This window comes from Notolepis coatsorum, assembly GCF_963971535.1.
Source record: "Notolepis coatsorum genome assembly, chromosome: 8".
Lineage (NCBI taxonomy): Eukaryota > Metazoa > Chordata > Actinopteri > Aulopiformes > Paralepididae > Notolepis > Notolepis coatsorum.
This window is the reverse complement of record NC_140172.1, coordinates 25,955,545-25,974,608: the sequence shown is the minus strand read 5'-3', so window position 1 is coordinate 25,974,608 and position 19,064 is coordinate 25,955,545. Positions and strand designations below refer to the sequence as shown.

The 19,064-nt window shown below is 46.3% G+C and overlaps 1 protein-coding gene across 1 annotated transcript in view; it reads right to left on the bottom strand.

The window, feature by feature from the left end:
* Positions 1-19,064, bottom strand: part of mtmr4 (myotubularin related protein 4) — a 134,769-nt gene that overhangs the window by 64,275 nt on the left and 51,430 nt on the right. The window contains exon 4 of the mRNA XM_084320340.1: positions 4,888-4,977. Within this exon, the coding sequence (XP_084176466.1) occupies positions 4,888-4,977 (90 nt within the window). The remainder of the gene's footprint in view (positions 1-4,887; positions 4,978-19,064) is intronic.

The following is a 19,064-nucleotide window of genomic DNA, read 5'->3' as shown; positions in this document are numbered from 1 at the left end:
CCATCCAGTCTCCTGCCCCCCCCCCCCTAACCTGCTGATCCATCCAGTCTCCTGCCCCCCCCCCTAACCTGCTGATCCATCCTGATCGTGCTGATCCATCCAGTCTCCTGCCCCCCCCCCTAACCTGCTGATCCATCCAGTCTCCTGCCCCCCCCCCCATAACCTGCTGATCCACCCAGTCTCCTGCCCCCCCTCCCCTAACCTGCTGATCCATCCAGTCTCCTGCCCCCCCCCCTAACCTGCTGATCCATCCAGTCTCCTGCCCCCCCCCCCCCTAACCTGCTGATCCATCCAGTCTCCTGCCCCCCCCCTAACCTGCTGATCCATCCAGTCTCCTGCCCCCCCCCCTAACCTGCTGATCCATCCAGTCTCCTGCCCCCCCCCCCTAACCTGCTGATCCATCCAGTCTCCTGCCCCCCCCCCCTAACCTGCTGATCCATCCAGTCTCCTGCCCCCCCCCCCTAACCTGCTGATCCATCCAGTCTCCTGCCCCCCCCCCTAACCTGCTGATCCATCCAGTCTCCTGCCCCCCCCCCCTACCTGCTGATCCATCCAGTCTCCTGCCCCCCCCCCTAACCTGCTGATCCATCCAGTCTCCTGCCCCCCCCCCTAACCTGCTGATCCATCCAGTCTCCTGCCCCCCCCCCTAACCTGCTGATCCATCCAGTCTCCTGCCCCCCCCCCTAACCTGCTGATCCATCCAGTCTCCTGCCCCCCCCCCTAACCTGCTGATCCATCCAGTCTCCTGCCCCCCCCCCTAACCTGCTGATCCACCCAGTCTCCTGCCCCCCCCCCCTAACCTGCTGATCCATCCAGTCTCCTGCCCCCCCCCCCCCTAACCTGCTGATCCACCCAGTCTCCTGCCCCCCCCCCCCCTAACCTGCTGATCCATCCAGTCTCCTGCCCCCCCCCCCCCTAACCTGCTGATCCACCCAGTCTCCTGCCCCCCCCCCCCTAACCTGCTGATCCATCCAGTCTCCTGCCCCCCCCCCCCTAACCTGCTGATCCATCCAGTCTCCTGCCCCCCCCCCCTAACCTGCTGATCCATCCAGTCTCCTGCCCCCCCCCCCCTAACCTGCTGATCCATCCAGTCTCCTGCCCCCCCCCCCCTAACCTGCTGATCCACCCAGTCTCCTGCCCCCCCCCCCCCCTAACCTGCTGATCCATCCAGTCTCCTGCCCCCCCCCCCCCCTAACCTGCTGATCCATCCAGTCTCCTGCCCCCCCTCCCCTAACCTGCTGATCCATCCAGTCTCCTGCCCCCCCCCCCCCTAACCTGCTGATCCATCCAGTCTCCTGCCCCCCCCCCCCCCTAACCTGCTGATCCATCCAGTCTCCTGCCCCCCCCCCCTAACCTGCTGATCCATCCAGTCTCCTGCCCCCCCCCCCCCTAACCTGCTGATCCATCCAGTCTCCTGCCCCCCCCCCCTAACCTGCTGATCCATCCAGTCTCCTGCCCCCCCCCCCCCTAACCTGCTGATCCATCCAGTCTCCTGCCCCCCCCCCCCCTAACCTGCTGATCCATCCAGTCTCCTGCCCCCCCCCCCCTAACCTGCTGATCCATCCAGTCTCCTGCCCCCCCCCCCCATAACCTGCTGATCCATCCAGTCTCCTGCCCCCCCCCCCCTAACCTGCTGATCCATCCAGTCTCCTGCCCCCCCCCTCCCTAACCTGCTGATCCATCCAGTCTCCTGCCCCCCCCCCCCCTAGCCTGCTGACTTCTGCACAGAGTTCCCACAGACATTGCAAAATGAAATTCAATGACTTAAGTACCTTTCCAAGCACTATTTTTCATTTTCAAGGATGTCACTCGAAGGATACAATTCACTTTTAAATGCTGTTTTAGCGACCAGTCAGATTTGATTAAAATAGAAAAAGAAAAAACGCGAATGGTAGATTTACATTCATGATATACCATAGATTGCCAGCGCTATTTGTCTATGGAGAAAGTCCCCTTCTTTGCAGGGCTATAACTTTTTAAATTCTATTGCTACATTGCCATTATTAGGGCCCATTCAAAGTCCTATATGTATTGTTCATTGTGTAGCAACGTTAAACTTTTTCATTCACATATTCATAGTAAAGTATGGTCTAATGTATAAGTATGTTTTCATCTCTTTCTGCAGCTTTCTCCAGAACGTGATATATAGCCCCAAATACATTATATTGATGATGCAATACAGTTTTATGGCAATCAGCGCGATATAAAAAATTCCAACTAGACGTACTTCTAGAAGTTACTACACGTCATCTGATGTTGACCGGATGGGCGAGGGGGCGTTTATAATTCCGTGGGCAGCGTTATACCAATCATCTAATGTGGGTCAAATGTTGATAAAAGCAGTTAGTATCGAAGATGGTAACGTTACACGCTGAAACTCACCCCAGTCTCCGCTCGCCGTTGGGCGATCATCGTCGAGTAGAAATTTTATCATTATGGGATATATTATTACCCGGTCCATCTCCAGCTTGTATAATGGTATATACGTCCAAATCATGTTGTTTATCGAGTTATTGGCAATCGATCGCTATGTAGTGTGACGAGCTAGAGTGCCGGAACCTATACCGAGTGCCCGGAAGTAATAGGGCCGACCAGCAAAACCTCTACTGCGCTTCCTGTTAAGCGGTTGCGCCGATCGGCCACCAGATGGCGCTCCTGAACCGCCAGAGAGCTCAGTGGGTCCTGCTGGTGGATCTCAGGCCAGCGGAGGGGGAATATGAATCCGATCGCAGATTTTTGAAATATTGATATAAGGACGCTGTACAGCGTCCCCCGGCAACTTTAGCATGGCCAGCAAAGACGTCTAAAGACGTGTCCCGGCAGTCAAAGTGTTAAGGGCTTTTTAAGCACCTTGTTAATTGGCTGTTTTCAAGGAATTCCAGGTCTGGATTTTTCTTTTATATTATCAAGCACTTTAAGCACTTCGAGGACCTTGTGCGAACCCCGTCTGTGGCACTTTAGCACTGGAGATGCCACTCGACACGCGGGCCGGCAGCCTCGACACCAGGGAGTTCAGAGGAATTCTCCAGTACAATAGCAAGGCCCAGGCTTAACAATGAGACCATGGTCTGGCTGACTGCCTCAGCCTTCTCAGTCTCTAGTGGGCAACAAGCAAAACCTACATTCATTTGGAGCGTGGGAGGTCTGCAGCTAACAATACGTCATTCATTACTACCCCCCCCCCCCCCCTCGTAGTTCTAGATGTGTAATAATAGATAAAGGAGCATGACTGTGCGTAAAGTTGTGTGAGCTATTGCACCAACATGAGGTTTATATTCCAGCATTGCTAGAGGTTTGTGAACCTCATTAAAACCTAATTTGGGTGCAATAGCTCACAAAAACATTTTATGCCCAAAAGTCAGAGCCCAATTCATTGTCTATGGAGAAGCCCCAGATTTGTACATCCCAGTGACGAGAGGAAATATAGAAAGTCACACCTCACTGGTGACATCACCACCTATCACAACCTCTCGTTAGCTTTCTCCAAAACCATTACTACTGCCAAAACTTCTTTCTTTCACCATAAGATCGAGGCCTCGGCTAAAAACTCCGCGCCACCATGTCCTCCCTCACTCCACAGAGACGGCCCTCACAGCGGTCACAGAGGCTCTTCATTTAGCAAAAGCAAAAGGGCCTCTCCTCCGTCCCGATTCTCCTGGACCTGTCGGCAGCCTTTGACACAGTCAACCACCAGATCATCCTCACATCCCTCGCAGGATCTGAGTGGCTGGCTCTGCGCTGACATGGCTGACATGCTACCTCGACGACCGCTCCCACCGAGTGTCATGGAGATGGACCCTTTCGGCCCGTCCCCTCCAGACGGGTGTCCCCCAGGGCTCGGTCCTTGGACCCCCCCCCCCTCTTCTCCCTCTACACCAAATCTCTGGGTAACATTATCACGTCACATGCCTTCTCGTATCATTGCTACGCTGATGATAATAAACTCTTCCTCTCCTCCCTCAGATATCCACGTCTCTGAGCGGATCTCGGCCTGTCTGTCTGTCCCGACATCTCCGCCTGGATGGCGACCAACCACCTAAAACTGAACCTAAGCTAAACAGAACTGCTTCACCTGCCGGCCAAATCCTCCCCGCTGACCGACCTTTCCATCACAGTGGAAAATGTAGCCATGGCCTCGTCCCCGACCGCCAAGAACCTTGGTGTAGTCCTTGACGACCGGCTGAATTTCTCCACACACATCGCAGCAAAAAAATAAATAAACCGAACCTGCAGGTTCCTCCTGAGGATCCGCCTCTTCCTGACAAAAGAAGCCACCCAACTCCTCGTCCAATCAACAGTCATGTCTCGCCTCAACTACTGCAATGCACCGCTCGCTGGTCTACCGACTACCGCCACCAAGCCTCTTCAACTCATTCAGAACGCAGCCGCCCGTCTGATCTCAAACCTACCAAAGTCAGGCCATGTTAGCCGGCTTCTTAGGGACTGGGTGAGAGCGGTAATCACAAATGAGATGACTTGCGCTTTTACAAGCTATGCGTCGCCCCCCATTACGGTTTGTACAGCAGAGATCACCATTTTGTATGTAATACGTCTCTGGTAACGTTACGTCAAAATGACAGCAGGCGGCAGTCAGACGGGCTGATGAATCAGAGATGGAGAACGCTCCGTCTGCACCGAGACCATCAGTGTGGTCGTGGTGCTTCGGCTTTTCAGAAAGTAGCGTGGTTGTGTCGAGTCGTGAACCCCGTGTCACGTATGGAATCGTACTGGGAGGTTCAGCACATGGTCCCGTCCCTACAGCAGTCTACCACCACTGTCGTGTAAAGTCATGCTGTCCCCGCTGTACGTACAGCATCTCTCAGAACTCAAGAGTGTCACCATAAATAATTCCTATATTTCTTTTGTAGTTGGTGTCTTGATCTTTACCTGGAGGCTGTCGTCCTCCTTCACCAGCTCCTTCTGGGGGAACAGGTCCTTGGCCTGGATGTACTCCAGACTGGGAGGTCCCTCTTCACCCTGTGAACACACACAACACAGAGGTGGTCAGACCACTAGGTCCCTCTTCACCCTGTGAACACACACAACACAGAGGTGGTCAGACCACTAGGTCCTCACTCCTCCCGACCTCACGACCCAGGCTGCGTCTCTGAAAACACACAGCTTCATTCAATCAAATCAAATGTGTTTGTAAGGCCCGACAACACACGTTAATGTCCCCATGGGCCGGACACGTCTTCTTTAAACAAGTCACGAAGAAACATCACAATAAATCAAGAACAAAGACAAAAACACAATGAAGTCCAAAATCAAATGTAAAATTAATAAATGAATGCAACACTCCCAGACATACCCCACGCGAAGGCAACGCAAAACTCACTAAAGACCTAGCAATAGGAAAAAAGCACCACAGGCTATGTGGAGGGGAGAAACCTTAGATCACAAAGATCAAGTCAAATGAATGTTCTTTATCGAGCACACAATGCACCAGTACGACCACCTGAATCATCCCAATGGGTAGTGTAGAGGTCTAAGCACTGGTGTGTCTGGGTAGTGTAGAGGTCTAAGCACTGGTGCGTCTGGGTAGTGTAGAGGTCTAATCACTGGTGTGTCTGGGTAGTGTAGAGGTCTAATCACTGGTGTGTCTGGGTAGTGTAGAGGTCTCAGCACTGGTGTGTCTGGGTAGTGTAGAGGTCTCAGCACTGGTGTGTCTGGGTAGTGTAGAGGTCTCAGCACTGGTGTGTCTGGGTAGTGTAGAGGTCTCAGCACTGGTGTGTCTGGGTAGTGTAGAGGTCTCAGCACTGGTATGTCTGGGTCTGGGTAGTGTAGAGGTCTAAACACTGGTGTGTCTGGGTAGTGTAGAGGTCTAATCACTGGTGTGTCTGGTAGTGGGTAGTGTAGAGGTCTCAGCACTGGTGTGTCTGGGTAGTGTAGAGGTCTAAACACTGGTGTGTCTTGGTAGTGTAGACGTCTAATCACTGGTGTGTCTTGGTAGTGTAGAGGTCTAAGCACTGGTGTGTCTGGGTAGTGTAGAGGTCTAAGCACTGGTGTGTCTGGGTAGTGTAGAGGTCTAAGCACTGGTGTGTCTGGGTAAAGGTCTCAGTGAAACCACTGGCCATCAGGTGAAAAGAATGCATTGCAGTAGTCTACACACCCTCCCCAGACCCACAGTAGGGCAGCGCAACGACCAGGAAGGAATGGACCCATCTCAAACCCTGCCCTCTTTTCTTGATCCTCCAAGAAAAGAGGGCAGGGTTTGAGATAGGTCTATTGGCATAACGACTACATTGGGAGATGGGAGAAAGACAAAAATAAATAATACATACCGGGTACTACATTTATTTACATTATTATTATTTATAAAAAAATAAAAATAAAAAAAAATAATAGCTAACGTGACATAATCAAACAAGCTGGTAAAAACAAGGGGAATTAATTATTTGAGACAAAACAATATTTGCATTTAACTAAATAAAAATTGTATAATTGAATGACTATTTGAATATTGATGCCCATTCCTAAATATATATATCATCCCAATGTCAAACAACAGGTCAGAATATTGTTATTCCAATAAAGACAAAAACACAGTGTAGGCCAACTCCTCGAAGGCCCCTACATTGAGAAAGAAGGGAAGCTCCTCACCTAAAGCCTCCACCTTCCCTAACACGCCCACCTCCCTTCCGGTGTCACCTGGTCACACAGCCCCACCCCTTCCCGTCAGGCATACATATCAACGTATTCTGTCTCTCGAGGAGCTCATTACGGTCCCGGACCCCCCCGGCCAGGGGCTTGTTGACTCTTCTCAAGCCAAATCTCCTATTTGACCGAATACATTTGTAACAACCAACTATGGACCAAGCTAATTATTTCCAACACAGCCACCATGCCACCCATTGACCATTGGTGGTTGTAGTGAGCCTCTGATGTAGTGCACTACAGGCCAGGTGGAATTTCGCCATCAAAGGGAACACGTTCACAGGCATCACATAGCAGATTAAATATTGACCATGGGGGGGGGACGGGGGGGGGACCTTGGAAAATCCAACGCCGAACGTCAAGCAAAGACCTTCGCTTGGCATCACACGGACAATGGCAGTGGAAAAAGCAGAGAGAGGTGGTACTGAAAGAAAATCAACTTCCACAATAATATTTTCCACTGGGTAATAAATAGCATTTAACCAGTACACTTAATGCTGGTGTAGGAGGAGGACGGCGGTCTTTCCATAACAAGTGGGCAGCTTGGGACTCAGATAGATGTTATGTCAACACTTGATCCTGCACCAGCTGCCACTGGCTGCCGTCTTCGACAAGCAAAGATACTTCAAGATTCAAGAGATGTATTAGTCACAGTCACATACATACAGACACGAGACATGTAGTGACATGAAGGTGGCCATGCCCGCCTTGATTGTGCAAAAAAATACAATAAATAATAATAGAATAAAATAGATAATAAAATACACATGAAAAAAAGATAAAATACAATACTAAGCTTACGAATAGAAGGTAATGGGTCCTATATACAATACTATACAATATACAGTTATACTATATATAACTATTAGAGGTGTGTAACGAAGCATTGATTAATCAAAATGCATCGATTCTAATGAGATGATTCAACTGCATCGATTTGAATATGTTAGAATTGATTATAATCGAAATTAATCTAAACTAAAAAAATTTAAAATTTAAATGTAATGTGTATTGTTTTTATTGACCTATAGTCCATTCATGCTGAGTGAATCAGTTCCCCCAGCCACATTTGTGTATTACATTTTCTTTGGGGAATTAACTGATAGAAAATGTATCGAAAATGTATCAAAAATGTATCGAAAATGTATCGAATCGTGGTCAAATGAAGAGATTTCATGATGCATTGAAACGTTGCCTGAATAATCGTAATCGAAATTAATCGTTGTGAGGTCGCATCGTTACACCCCTAATAACTATAAAACATCGTTTTTTTTAAAGTGACCTTTTTCTTTTTTCCTAAAGTGACCTGTAGTGTGTTTGTGTGTGAGAGAGCATTTTGCCTAGTTTGGATTTTTACCTGATATGCAAGGTTCTATCAAAGCAAAATTAACTGATATAGCCTATACCGTAGATTCTTAATCCACAAAACATTTCTGAAGAAGAAAAGACAACAGTGAACATTAGATAACTGTAAAAGTATGTAGTAGTTTCACTTGTTATGATGACACGCTAATCTTCACATAGAATTAGTTGAATACGAGTCCAGTGCAGGAGGCAGTGTAGTGGATATTTCTGCACAGTGACGTCTGAATGTTCATTTATCAACAGAATGTAAACAAAGTGGACTGATACCTGAGGGTATTAGTTTGGATACTTAAAAGAAATATATATTTATAATAGTGCTGTTCATGCACCAAAGGTACTCCAGGATGATCCATTGCCCCATATTTACATAATAAATAGCACAGAATCACTAGAGATGTCCAAGAAATGTGTAATAGAAAGTGTCTATATTATTGTCTAACAAATATTGCTAAAGTTCAATACGCCTGCCTCCATGGCAAGCAGCTGTTTTAAATCATACCAAAGTGAAGTGACCACAAAGAGGATACGACTGTTTTGTTGTATGATTTAATCTACATCTATTTAATCTAATCTATAACGTCTCGTTTTCTTTGCATACAATTTTTCTTTTTATCCAATCGTTTCAATAATCAATAGATTAATTGACTATCAAAATAGTCGTTAGTTGCAGCCCTAACAGTAGGGTGCTTTCTGCAAACTTGCCGTTATTATTAATTAATTATGTTTTTAATCACATGCCATCATTAGAGCATGTGATATAAATGAATAAATGAATAATGCAGCAACACTCGATGACTAGTAGTAACCCCATCAGCTACAGCTCTGGAGAGCCAGGGGGAGAACAACATCCTCCCTCCAGCCCGTATCAGCAGCAGGTGCCGGGTTCCCTGCCTCCATCCATCACTGCCTCCACTCAGACACTCTCCGGGCTGTACAATTTTCATTTTCCTTTTGCAGAAAACAGACATTCTGGGCTTAAAAGAATTTTTTGGAAAGATTTATAAAAAAAAAAAAAAAAAAACCCATGGCTGTGTGACACAGGCTTTACACCTCTGCATGGCGTTACCCTGTATGTGGACTGCATGTCTGCATCACCCTGTATGTGGACTGCATGTCTGCGATGGGAACTACCACACTACATAAGGTTAACCCTTTCACTGCCACACTACCAAATGGTTAACCCTTTCACTACCACACTACAGAAGGTTAACCCTTTCACTACCACACTACAGACGGTTACCGTCTGTAGTGTGGTAGTGAAAGGTTAACCTTCTGTAGTGTGGCAGTGAAAGGGTTAACCTTCTGTAGTGTGGTAGTGAAAGGTTAACCGTCTGTAGTGTGGTAGTGAAAGGGTTAAAGTGGAAGAAGTCCCTTGGAGGCTATATTCTGTACACATCTGATCCAATAACCGATGTTGTTTACCAACCAGGAAATAAGAGGCGCTGTCTCTCTCCCAGGAGGACCAGCACACGATGCTCGTACAGTGACAGCATGTGTCCCGCCCGGTTTAGAACACCGCCTGCTGGCTCATCAAACACACCTCCTGCCATGTGTGTCATTTCAGCCAGGACATCTGCCGCCATCAAGCCTGAGCCAGTGGTTAAACCAAACCACAAGCATCCATCCAGCCCACTGGTTAAACCAAGCCACAAGCATCCATCCAGCCCACTGGTTAAACCAAGCCACAAGCATCCATCCAGCCCACTGGTTAAACCAAGCCACAGGCATCCATCCAGCCCACTGGTTAAACCAAGCCACAAGCATCCATCCAGCCCACTGGTTAAACCAAGCCACAAGCATCCATCCAGCCCACTGGTTAAACCAAGCCACAAGCATCCATCCAGCCCACTGGTTAAACCAAGCCACAAGCATCCATCCAGCCCACTGCTTAAACCAAGCCACAAGCATCCATCCAGCCCACTGGTTAAACCAAGCCACAAGCATCCATCCAGCCCACTGGTTAGTTAAACCAAGCCACAAGCATCCATCCAGCCCACTGGTTAGTTAAACCAAGCCACAAGCATCCATCCAGTCCACTGGTTAGTTAAACCAAGCCACAAGCATCCATCCAGCCCACTGGTTAATTAAACCAAGCCACAAGCATCCATCCAGCCCACTGGTGCGACTGGTAATAATAAAGGATAGTGTGATCGTGTGACAGTCCCCCCGGCCCCCCCCTCCTGTCACCATACAGATTCCTTTTAATATTAAAAGGGCAGGAGGAGATGAAGGCCAAAGAACAGGGTGTCAATCCCTGGTAAACTGATATGACATGAAGACGTCTCAATAACTTCTTTCCAAAAGAAGATGGAGAAACCGTTCCCGTCTTTGGACTAGGGAATAAGGAAAGGGCTAATAACAAGTCCATGTGTCATCATTTCATCACAGCCTACAGTTTGGGTGCAGAGAGTTAACTCAGCCAAGATTAGGATGGCACGCAATTGCCAACGCACGTTTGCGATATATACACAAGCTCTCTGCTTACATAGCACTTGCGCGTCTAACGGATCCCTCAAACCCTGTTGGGAGGTAATAAATCGAATGTGCTAATCCACAAGGGATACCGTGAAGTTGGATTCTGCTGCGCGATCTGCTATGCTTAATACACACAGTCACTGAAGCACAGTCACCCTGCATATCACCACTCCAAACATATAGACTATCCATTTATTTTATGGCCTGCAGAAAACATCTTCTAGCACAGAGAACCCTGGCAATCAACGTACATGCATTCTTCAATGCAGTGCATTCCTGTCCGTATGAATTCCTCTGGATAAAAATCCACAAGACATCCTCTTGGGGAGGATTTGGGGGCAGCAGTGGCCTCAAGGTTAGAGAAGCGGGCTTTGTGATCAGAAGGTTGTCGTTGGATCCTGCAGGCAAACATTCTCGGTGCGGAAGTGGACGAATAACTCTCTCCGCTCCCTCAATACCAACTGCTCTCAACGTGCCCTTGAGCAAGGCGATTCACCCCCAACTTCTCCAGCGGAGCCGTTCAGTGGCAAACAGTGTCGGACTGTGGTTGTACCGAGCAGAAGGAAGCTGGTCGCTATCCTGGAGAGAACCCCTCCCACCCCCTCTACGAGGAGCTAGCCAAGATGAAGCACATTCAGCCACAGACTCATACCCCCCCAACACTCCCCTAACCGGCCAGTCCTGCGTGCCAGCAGGCTCCACAACCGTGGGCAGAACTACTGGCTGCAGAACTCGGAGAACTATTAGGAATGTCTGACCACCAAGTGTGTCTGACTCTTAAAACACCAAAACCTGCACAGACTCCAATGTATATCATGCCATACGAATGTATACCGCACCTTGTGTATTACTATTTACTTTTACTCATAGTATATATATATTCAGTAGGGGTGTAACGATGCATCGATTCTAATGTGATGATTCAACGGCATCGATTTGAAAATGTTAGAATCGATTATAAATTATAAAAAATAAATATATATATATATTGTATTGTTTTTATTGACCTATAGTCCATTCATGCCGAGTGAATCAGTTCCCCCAGCCACATTTGTGTATTCAAAATTTTTTGGGGAAGTAACTGATGGAAAATGTATCGAATCGAATTGTGGTCAAATGAAGAGATTTCATGATGCATTGAATCGTTGCCGGAATGATTCGTAATCAAATTTAATCGTTGTGATGTCTCATCGTTACACCCCTAATATTCAGATAAAAATGTTGTATTGCCTAAATTGAGAGTAACGTATAAGATAACCAATTGGACATACAGACCCTCATCATCTGCACCTTTGTTTTCACCGTTTATTTTTCTCATATTTTTATATTGACATTTTATTGTCTATATTTATGTCTTTCCTCCATTACCCAGCCCATGCCTCTACCTCTCCTCCCCCGTCCTCCATGCTGCTGTAACACCCGAGTTTCCCCCAAGGGGATCGATAAAGGAACATCTTATCTTATCTTATCTTCCAGTTGTGAATGTGAGGAACTGTGCGAGTGTGAAGTAGGGTCTTGCTGAAGAAGAGCATCCGTGCTTCAGTGAACCTACCCTGGTAAATGAAGGTGAGCCCCCCCCCCCCCCCCCCCTTTGTGTGACCTTGAATTGTTACGTTCATTGGCTAGCATTGACTATGTAACAGGGCCTACGGCAAGAAGTGGAGCAGCCAGGCAGACTGAAGATTAACAGAGTAGTAGTATCACTCCCACTAGGGGTTGGAAGACAAAGGACAAAGACAGCCTTGGGTGGAGAAGTTCTCGCTGTCTTGCGTACGCTTTCTAAAAAGGCCGACCCAGGGTCACCTCCCGCTCCCGGACGGATTTGCCGCGTGTCCTCCTCCCCCACATCTTCTCCTGTTCTCCCTCTCCTCCATCGGTCATGTCGGACCATAAAAGCTGTAAAAATGCAAAAAATGTATCTTTAAAAAGGTGCTGAAGGGAGGTTACGTGAGAGGTTAATATGAGCTGCTCTACCTGCTACCTCTACATGATGAAGCCCAATTAAAAAGGCAGCCTTGATGGCCTCCCAGTCTGTTTGTTAAGGCTGTACCATACCGACAGGATGGCAACACTCCTTGTAGCGAGCGCCGTCACCAGCACTATCCAATATGTATTCAACCTTTATTTCACCAGGTAAGAAGCTCGAGCTCAAAGAGCTCTTTTTCGAGCGACACCCGACATAAAACAACAAACAACCATACAGGACAGTAAATGAACATAGACAAAAGGACAAAAAGATAAAGATAAAAAGAGCAAGCAGCAGCCCGGGAGAGCAAATGCTTAACCTGAGAAGCATTTGTACACTCCCATATCGGTCATTAAAAGGTCAGTAATTAGTGTTTTAAAACTGTTAAGTAATAAAAGCCTGGAGTTTAAACTCTTAACGTGCAACTGCCCGGCCCCGGGCCCTCGAGGACGATTTGCCCACCAGCGCGATGCGCCACTTTGCCTACCTCTAGCGGCGTGGGTGTGCATTTTTTTTTTAATACAATATATATAGAGAATTAAAGCCCTATTTGTTGCCCGTCGGGCAGAGTAAACAAAAGCCCTCTTCCCAATATTATAATAAATCACCAGCATTGTTTTTGGTGAAGTGCTCCGATAAAATCTCTTTGACCTTGAACAAGAGGCAACACTAAACAACAAAATAATGTCTCCATGAAATATTGCCTTTCATCCCCAAAGACCTGCAAGAAGACACCGTTTTCTACATTCTAAGCCTCGATCTCGAATGCACCCAGCAGATATGTAACCTTTTCTATAACGACAGGGTCGGCCCACAGCACCAGAGAGATTGATGGGGCATCTGCGTGTCATTAATCTGACTACTTTCTTCTTAAGACTGGGGAGGGGGGGGGGGGGGGCAGCATCAGTCAGGGGGAACAACCCGTCCCACATTCGGGTTCAGTTGGATCTCACCCACTGTTGCCTGGGAGAGTCTCGACGCTCATTATCTGGGAATAAGATGTGCTGGTATGTACCCGACAGAGGAAGTCATAAATGACTGACGCGGGCGTCTGTACAGAGAGCACCCACCAACGCTGAGATATGATGCCAGAGATATGATGCCAGCCACGGGGAAAACAAACACAAGCACTCACAATCCATCAAAAGTGCACGGCTTATAGATTTCTTGGCACTATTTACTGGATGTTCCAACAAAGCTGCTCTGAAACTCCCCCGTCAGACTCGCTAACAGCGTGATGCCCCGTACTTTCAGGGAGAGAGAGAGAGACATACAGTCTGAATATACCTGCAGTGCATGCAATCCTTTCTATATACCTATGTATACACCTGCATATAACCCATATAACTCTGTATGATAGCATACACAATAATGCTGTATATATCACGCACATATATCTATATTTACCTGTAAAAGCTATATCTGTACATATCCCTTAATAATACATACAAGCCCCCCCCCCCCCCCCCCCCCATTGTTTTTTGGGTTGCAATATCCTGTGACAAAGATGCTCCTCCTCGTGCCAGACACTACAAAGTCGTTGTGATTAATAAAAAGATGGTACATGAGATATGACATTTGATATTATCCCTATCCATCGGTGGTCGTATAATTAAAGGTCAACCTGGTGAAAAGCCAGAGCTCTCCGACAGCATTTGACAGGAAACATGGTCCACATTTCCAGGTGTTCTTGTCTACAAGTTTGTCTCTGGAACCTTCTACTTTATCATTAGCACTAAAAGAGAATTAACTTTATTGTATCGGAAACTTCAGAATGTAATCTTTCAAAAGAGACCAGGCTCATGCATGTGCTAAGTATAAAGTATATTATTTTGGTTTGCAAAAAAAGTATGCAGTCCTCAAGTTCAAGTTAAAAAATTGCCACTTTTGGGGGTGCCAGTTAAGAGGTTAACTACTCTTACTCTACTTACTAACGTGTCTTTATACGTTCATCACTGAACATAATACTATAACTGTTACAAAGGGTCAGATTAAACCGAATATATATTTATTGCTTGAGATCCCTTGTATAATATTTGTATATCGTTTGATATCCCTTGTATATTCTTTGTATATATACACGGAATATCCCTTTACCTGGGTACAAACCAGACCATAATATTCGTTCTCCTATTGGACAGCGACCCCTAGGCGCCAGCGACCATACCCCCAATGGCGAGTTCAAAGGCAACGCCAAGGCATGTCTCAACATGTCCAGGTTTGCGCAGTAATACGAGACAGAACTGAGGTTGGCACTAGATAATTCACCTTACGTATAAATACGTCGCAGGTGGATACAGCAGTAGTCTTATCCTAAAAGTTGAAGCCTTCACCACGATACAACGTGCCGTGAAGTGGGCCTCTTTGCCCCTGAATAGAGCCTTGAGAACCGCGTGCGAATAGATAGCTAAAGTGTCAGAGTTTAACGCTGTATCGTCGAGTTCGACTTATTCTATTGTGAAGTAATAGTCTATTATTTATAGTGTATCGTGCGGCTACCGTTCTCCGTGACCATCATTACCACCGGTTCGTCGTACCTCTAGCTAGTGCACTTATCCAGGCTGGGCGGCCTAAACTCGCGCCACCACCCGAGGAGTCCTAGACGAGAACCGTTGGATATGTACACCGGAGAACCTACACCGACGAATGCAGAGCCTTTTCCGGCTGGATTATATTGCTTTGGTACTGTGGCTGCTGGAGCAGAGAACCGTCTACCCCACTGCTGTGTGGGATCTACCCTGTGAGGAGCACCATCGAGCCCGCCTCTAGGACCATAGAGGCTAGAGCCATATGAAATCCGCGTTCACGGAATCGCGGACGGAATCGCGGAATTGACCAATAAAAATGGAATCAACTGCAAAACGTGGAATATTGCAGAATTTGGCCTAATCTGGACTGAAATTCCGTTTTTGGGTGGAACGCTTGGTGCACACGCGACCGGGGAGGCGGACGCTAGAGCGGGTTACACACAACACAGGCAGTCTCCCAAGCGTCTCGCTGCCTCGGTGTTTACATCGTCAAGAAGCTAATAAATTCCCCAATAAGCCCTCAATTCAGAGCAGAGCAGTATCCTAATGACTTTTATGCCTCCGGCGATAAGGTGTTTTGCTAATTCTGTCAACGTTCCGTGGACTGGAGCCACAAAAACACTTGCGACTAAATTAAATAGCTATAACGTTAGGACATGATCGCTTCTTGCTAAATCTAGTGCACCCATCCATTTGTTTAATGCAAACGAGTCATTATACACTGCCCTTTATAATCGAAATAAACTTAAATAGCTATGAAACGTTTTACAGTACATAGGACTATAGATGGAAATGATAGCTTCTTGCTAAATCTGGTGCAATACATTTGTTTAATGCAAACGATTGTCATTATACACTGTCCTTTATAAACGAAATAAACTAAACTAAAGGTGCCTAAATTATGCATTACTATATTTCATCACAATAAAATAGATATAGCTAGGCTACTGACATTGTGATAATGTCAGTAGTAGCTAGCTGTATCTATTGTTTACACTTGAAATGTGTATTTTTATTTTGTCACAATATTATTTGAAAAGTATTGTGTAAAATGTAACTGTATTTCTGAGTTGCAGCACTTAAAAACATTAAATGGACTGTTATATCATATTCAATTGTAGACATTTATTCATTCCCACTTATTAGACACTATTTCTGATGGTAAAATGAGCGTACAAAGCAAAATACAGAATTCTGAAATATTAAAACGGAAAAAACTGAATTTGGGAAAAAATTTAATGGAATTTGGAAAATAATAAAACGGATTTCATATGGCTCTAATAGAGGCTGGCTAGCTTTCATCCATGCTGTCGTGCATACTGGAGTATAGCTGTTGCTTTGTCTACGGACCAAGGGAGTATTGCACTGGCTCCTGTATCTGGAGCCTCGTTATTCCGCGTTGATCCAGACTTTGCTCCCGAACATTCCTCTACCCTGCCGGCTTACAACCGGAGGGAACCCCCTAGTGTCTCCAGCTGACTACGAGTGTGCCTTATGTAATTCTTATGCTACAGGTGGCCTCAGTTATACCCATCTTACTATTCTCATGGACTTACGCTCTTGACCTACTGTAAGTGTTCTTCGCCTTACAAGCGCAATCATAATTCTCAATCTGTAACCTACCGTTGCTGCTCTAATAATAAATACCTCTAACTAGAACTTTCTTTGTCATTGCCGTATTCTTGTGTGGGTGTTCACCAGATATACCATGTACTGTATGGCCAGTAATTAAAGTACATAACTAAGTAGTGGTTTAATGATACCATACTCTCAATACAGTCAGGGAATTGTACCCCTCAGTTACAATAACCCTGTACATACATCTGATTAGCACCATTACTCAGTAGTACACATATATTAGGGCTGTCAAAGTGAATGCTTTAATTTGAGATTAATTTAAATTATTTAAAGCGTTAAAGAAAATGAATCTATGGAGTGAAAAATGTTCAACGTTCTGAACTTTCAGCAGCATCTTTGCTTGTTCTTTTTTTGCATCGACTCATGCACCTTTTTGAAAATCATCTGACATGAAGATGGAACACATTTTTGTGTAGAGACACACAGGGCCATGTTCCTGTTCTATAAACACAGAGTAGAGACACACAGGGTCATGTTCCTGTTCTATAAACACTGAGTAGAGACACACAGGGCCATGTTCCTGTTCTATAAACACAGAGAGTAGAGACACACAGGGCCATGTTCCTGTTCTATAAACACTGAGAGTAGAGACACACAGGGCCATGTTCCTGTTCTATAAACACAGAGTAGAGACACACAGGGCCATGTTCCTGTTCTATAAACACTGAGAGTAGAGACACACAGGGCCATGTTCCTGTTCTATAAACACTGAGAGAGTAGAGACACACAGGGCCATGTTCCTGTTCTATAAACACTGAGTAGAGACACACAGGGTCATGTTCCTGTTCTATAAACACAGAGAGTAGAGACACACAGGGCCATGTTCCTGTTCTATAAACACTGAGTAGAGACACACAGGGTCATGTTCCTGTTCTATAAACACAGAGAGTAGAGACACACAGGGCCATGTTCCTGTTCTATAAACACTGAGTAGAGACACACAGGGTCATGTTCCTGTTCTATAAACACAGAGAGTAGAGACACACAGGGCCATGTTCCTGTTCTATAAACACTGAGAGTAGAGACACACAGGGCCATGTTCCTGTTCTATAAACACAGAGTAGAGACACACAGGGCCATGTTCCTGTTCTATAAACACTGAGAGTAGAGACACACAGGGCCATGTTCCTGTTCTATAAACACAGAGAGTAGAGACACACAGGGCCATGTTCCTGTTCTATAAACACTGAGAGTAGAGACACACAGGGCCATGTTCCTGTTCTATAAACACAGAGTAGAGACACACAGGGCCATGTTCCTGTTCTATAAACACTGAGAGTAGAGACACACAGGGCCATGTTCCTGTTCTATAAACACAGAGAGTAGAGACACACAGGGCCATGTTCCTGTTCTATAAACACAGAGTAGAGACACACAGGGCCATGTTCCTGTTCTATAAACACAGAGTAGAGACACACAGGGTCATGTTCCTGTTCTATAAACACTGAGTAGAGACACACAGGGCCATGTTCCTGTTCTATAAACACAGAGTAGAGACACACAGGGCCATGTTCCTGTTCTATAAACACTGAGAGTAGAGACACACAGGGCCATGTTCCTGTTCTATAAACACTGAGAGTAGAGACACACAGGGCCATGTTCCTGTTCTATAAACACTGAGAGAGTAGAGACACACAGGGCCATGTTCCTGTTCTATAAACACTGAGTAGAGACACACAGGGCCATGTTCCTGTTCTATAAACACAGAGTAGAGACACACAGGGCCATGTTCCTGTTCTATAAACACTGAGAGTAGAGACACACAGGGCCATGTTCCTGTTCTATAAACACAGAGTAGAGACACACAGGGCCATGTTCCTGTTCTATAAACACAGAGAGTAGAGACACACAGGGCCATGTTCCTGTTCTATAAACACTGAGAGTAGAGACACACAGGGCCATGTTCCTGTTCTATAAACACTGAGTAGAGACACACAGGGCCATGTTCCTGTTCTATAAACACTGAGAGTAGAGACACACAGGGCCATGTTCCTGTTCTATAAACACAGAGTAGAGACACACAGGCCATGTTCCTGTTCTATAAACACTGAGAGTAGAGACACACAGGGCCATGTTCCTGTTCTATAAACACTGAGAGTAGAGACACACAGGGCCATGTTCCTGTTCTATAAACACTGAGAGTAGAGACACACAGGGCCATGTTCCTGTTCTATAAACACAGAGTAGAGACACACAGGGCCATGTTCCTGTTCTATAAACACAGAGAGTAGAGACACACAGGGCCATGTTCCTGTTCTATAAACACAGAGTAGAGACACACAGGGCCATGTTCCTGTTCTATAAACACTGAGTAGAGACACACAGGGCCATGTTCCTGTTCTATAAACACTGAGAGAGTAGAGACACACAGGGCCATGTTCCTGTTCTATAAACACAGAGTAGAGACACACAGGGCCATGTTCCTGTTCTATAAA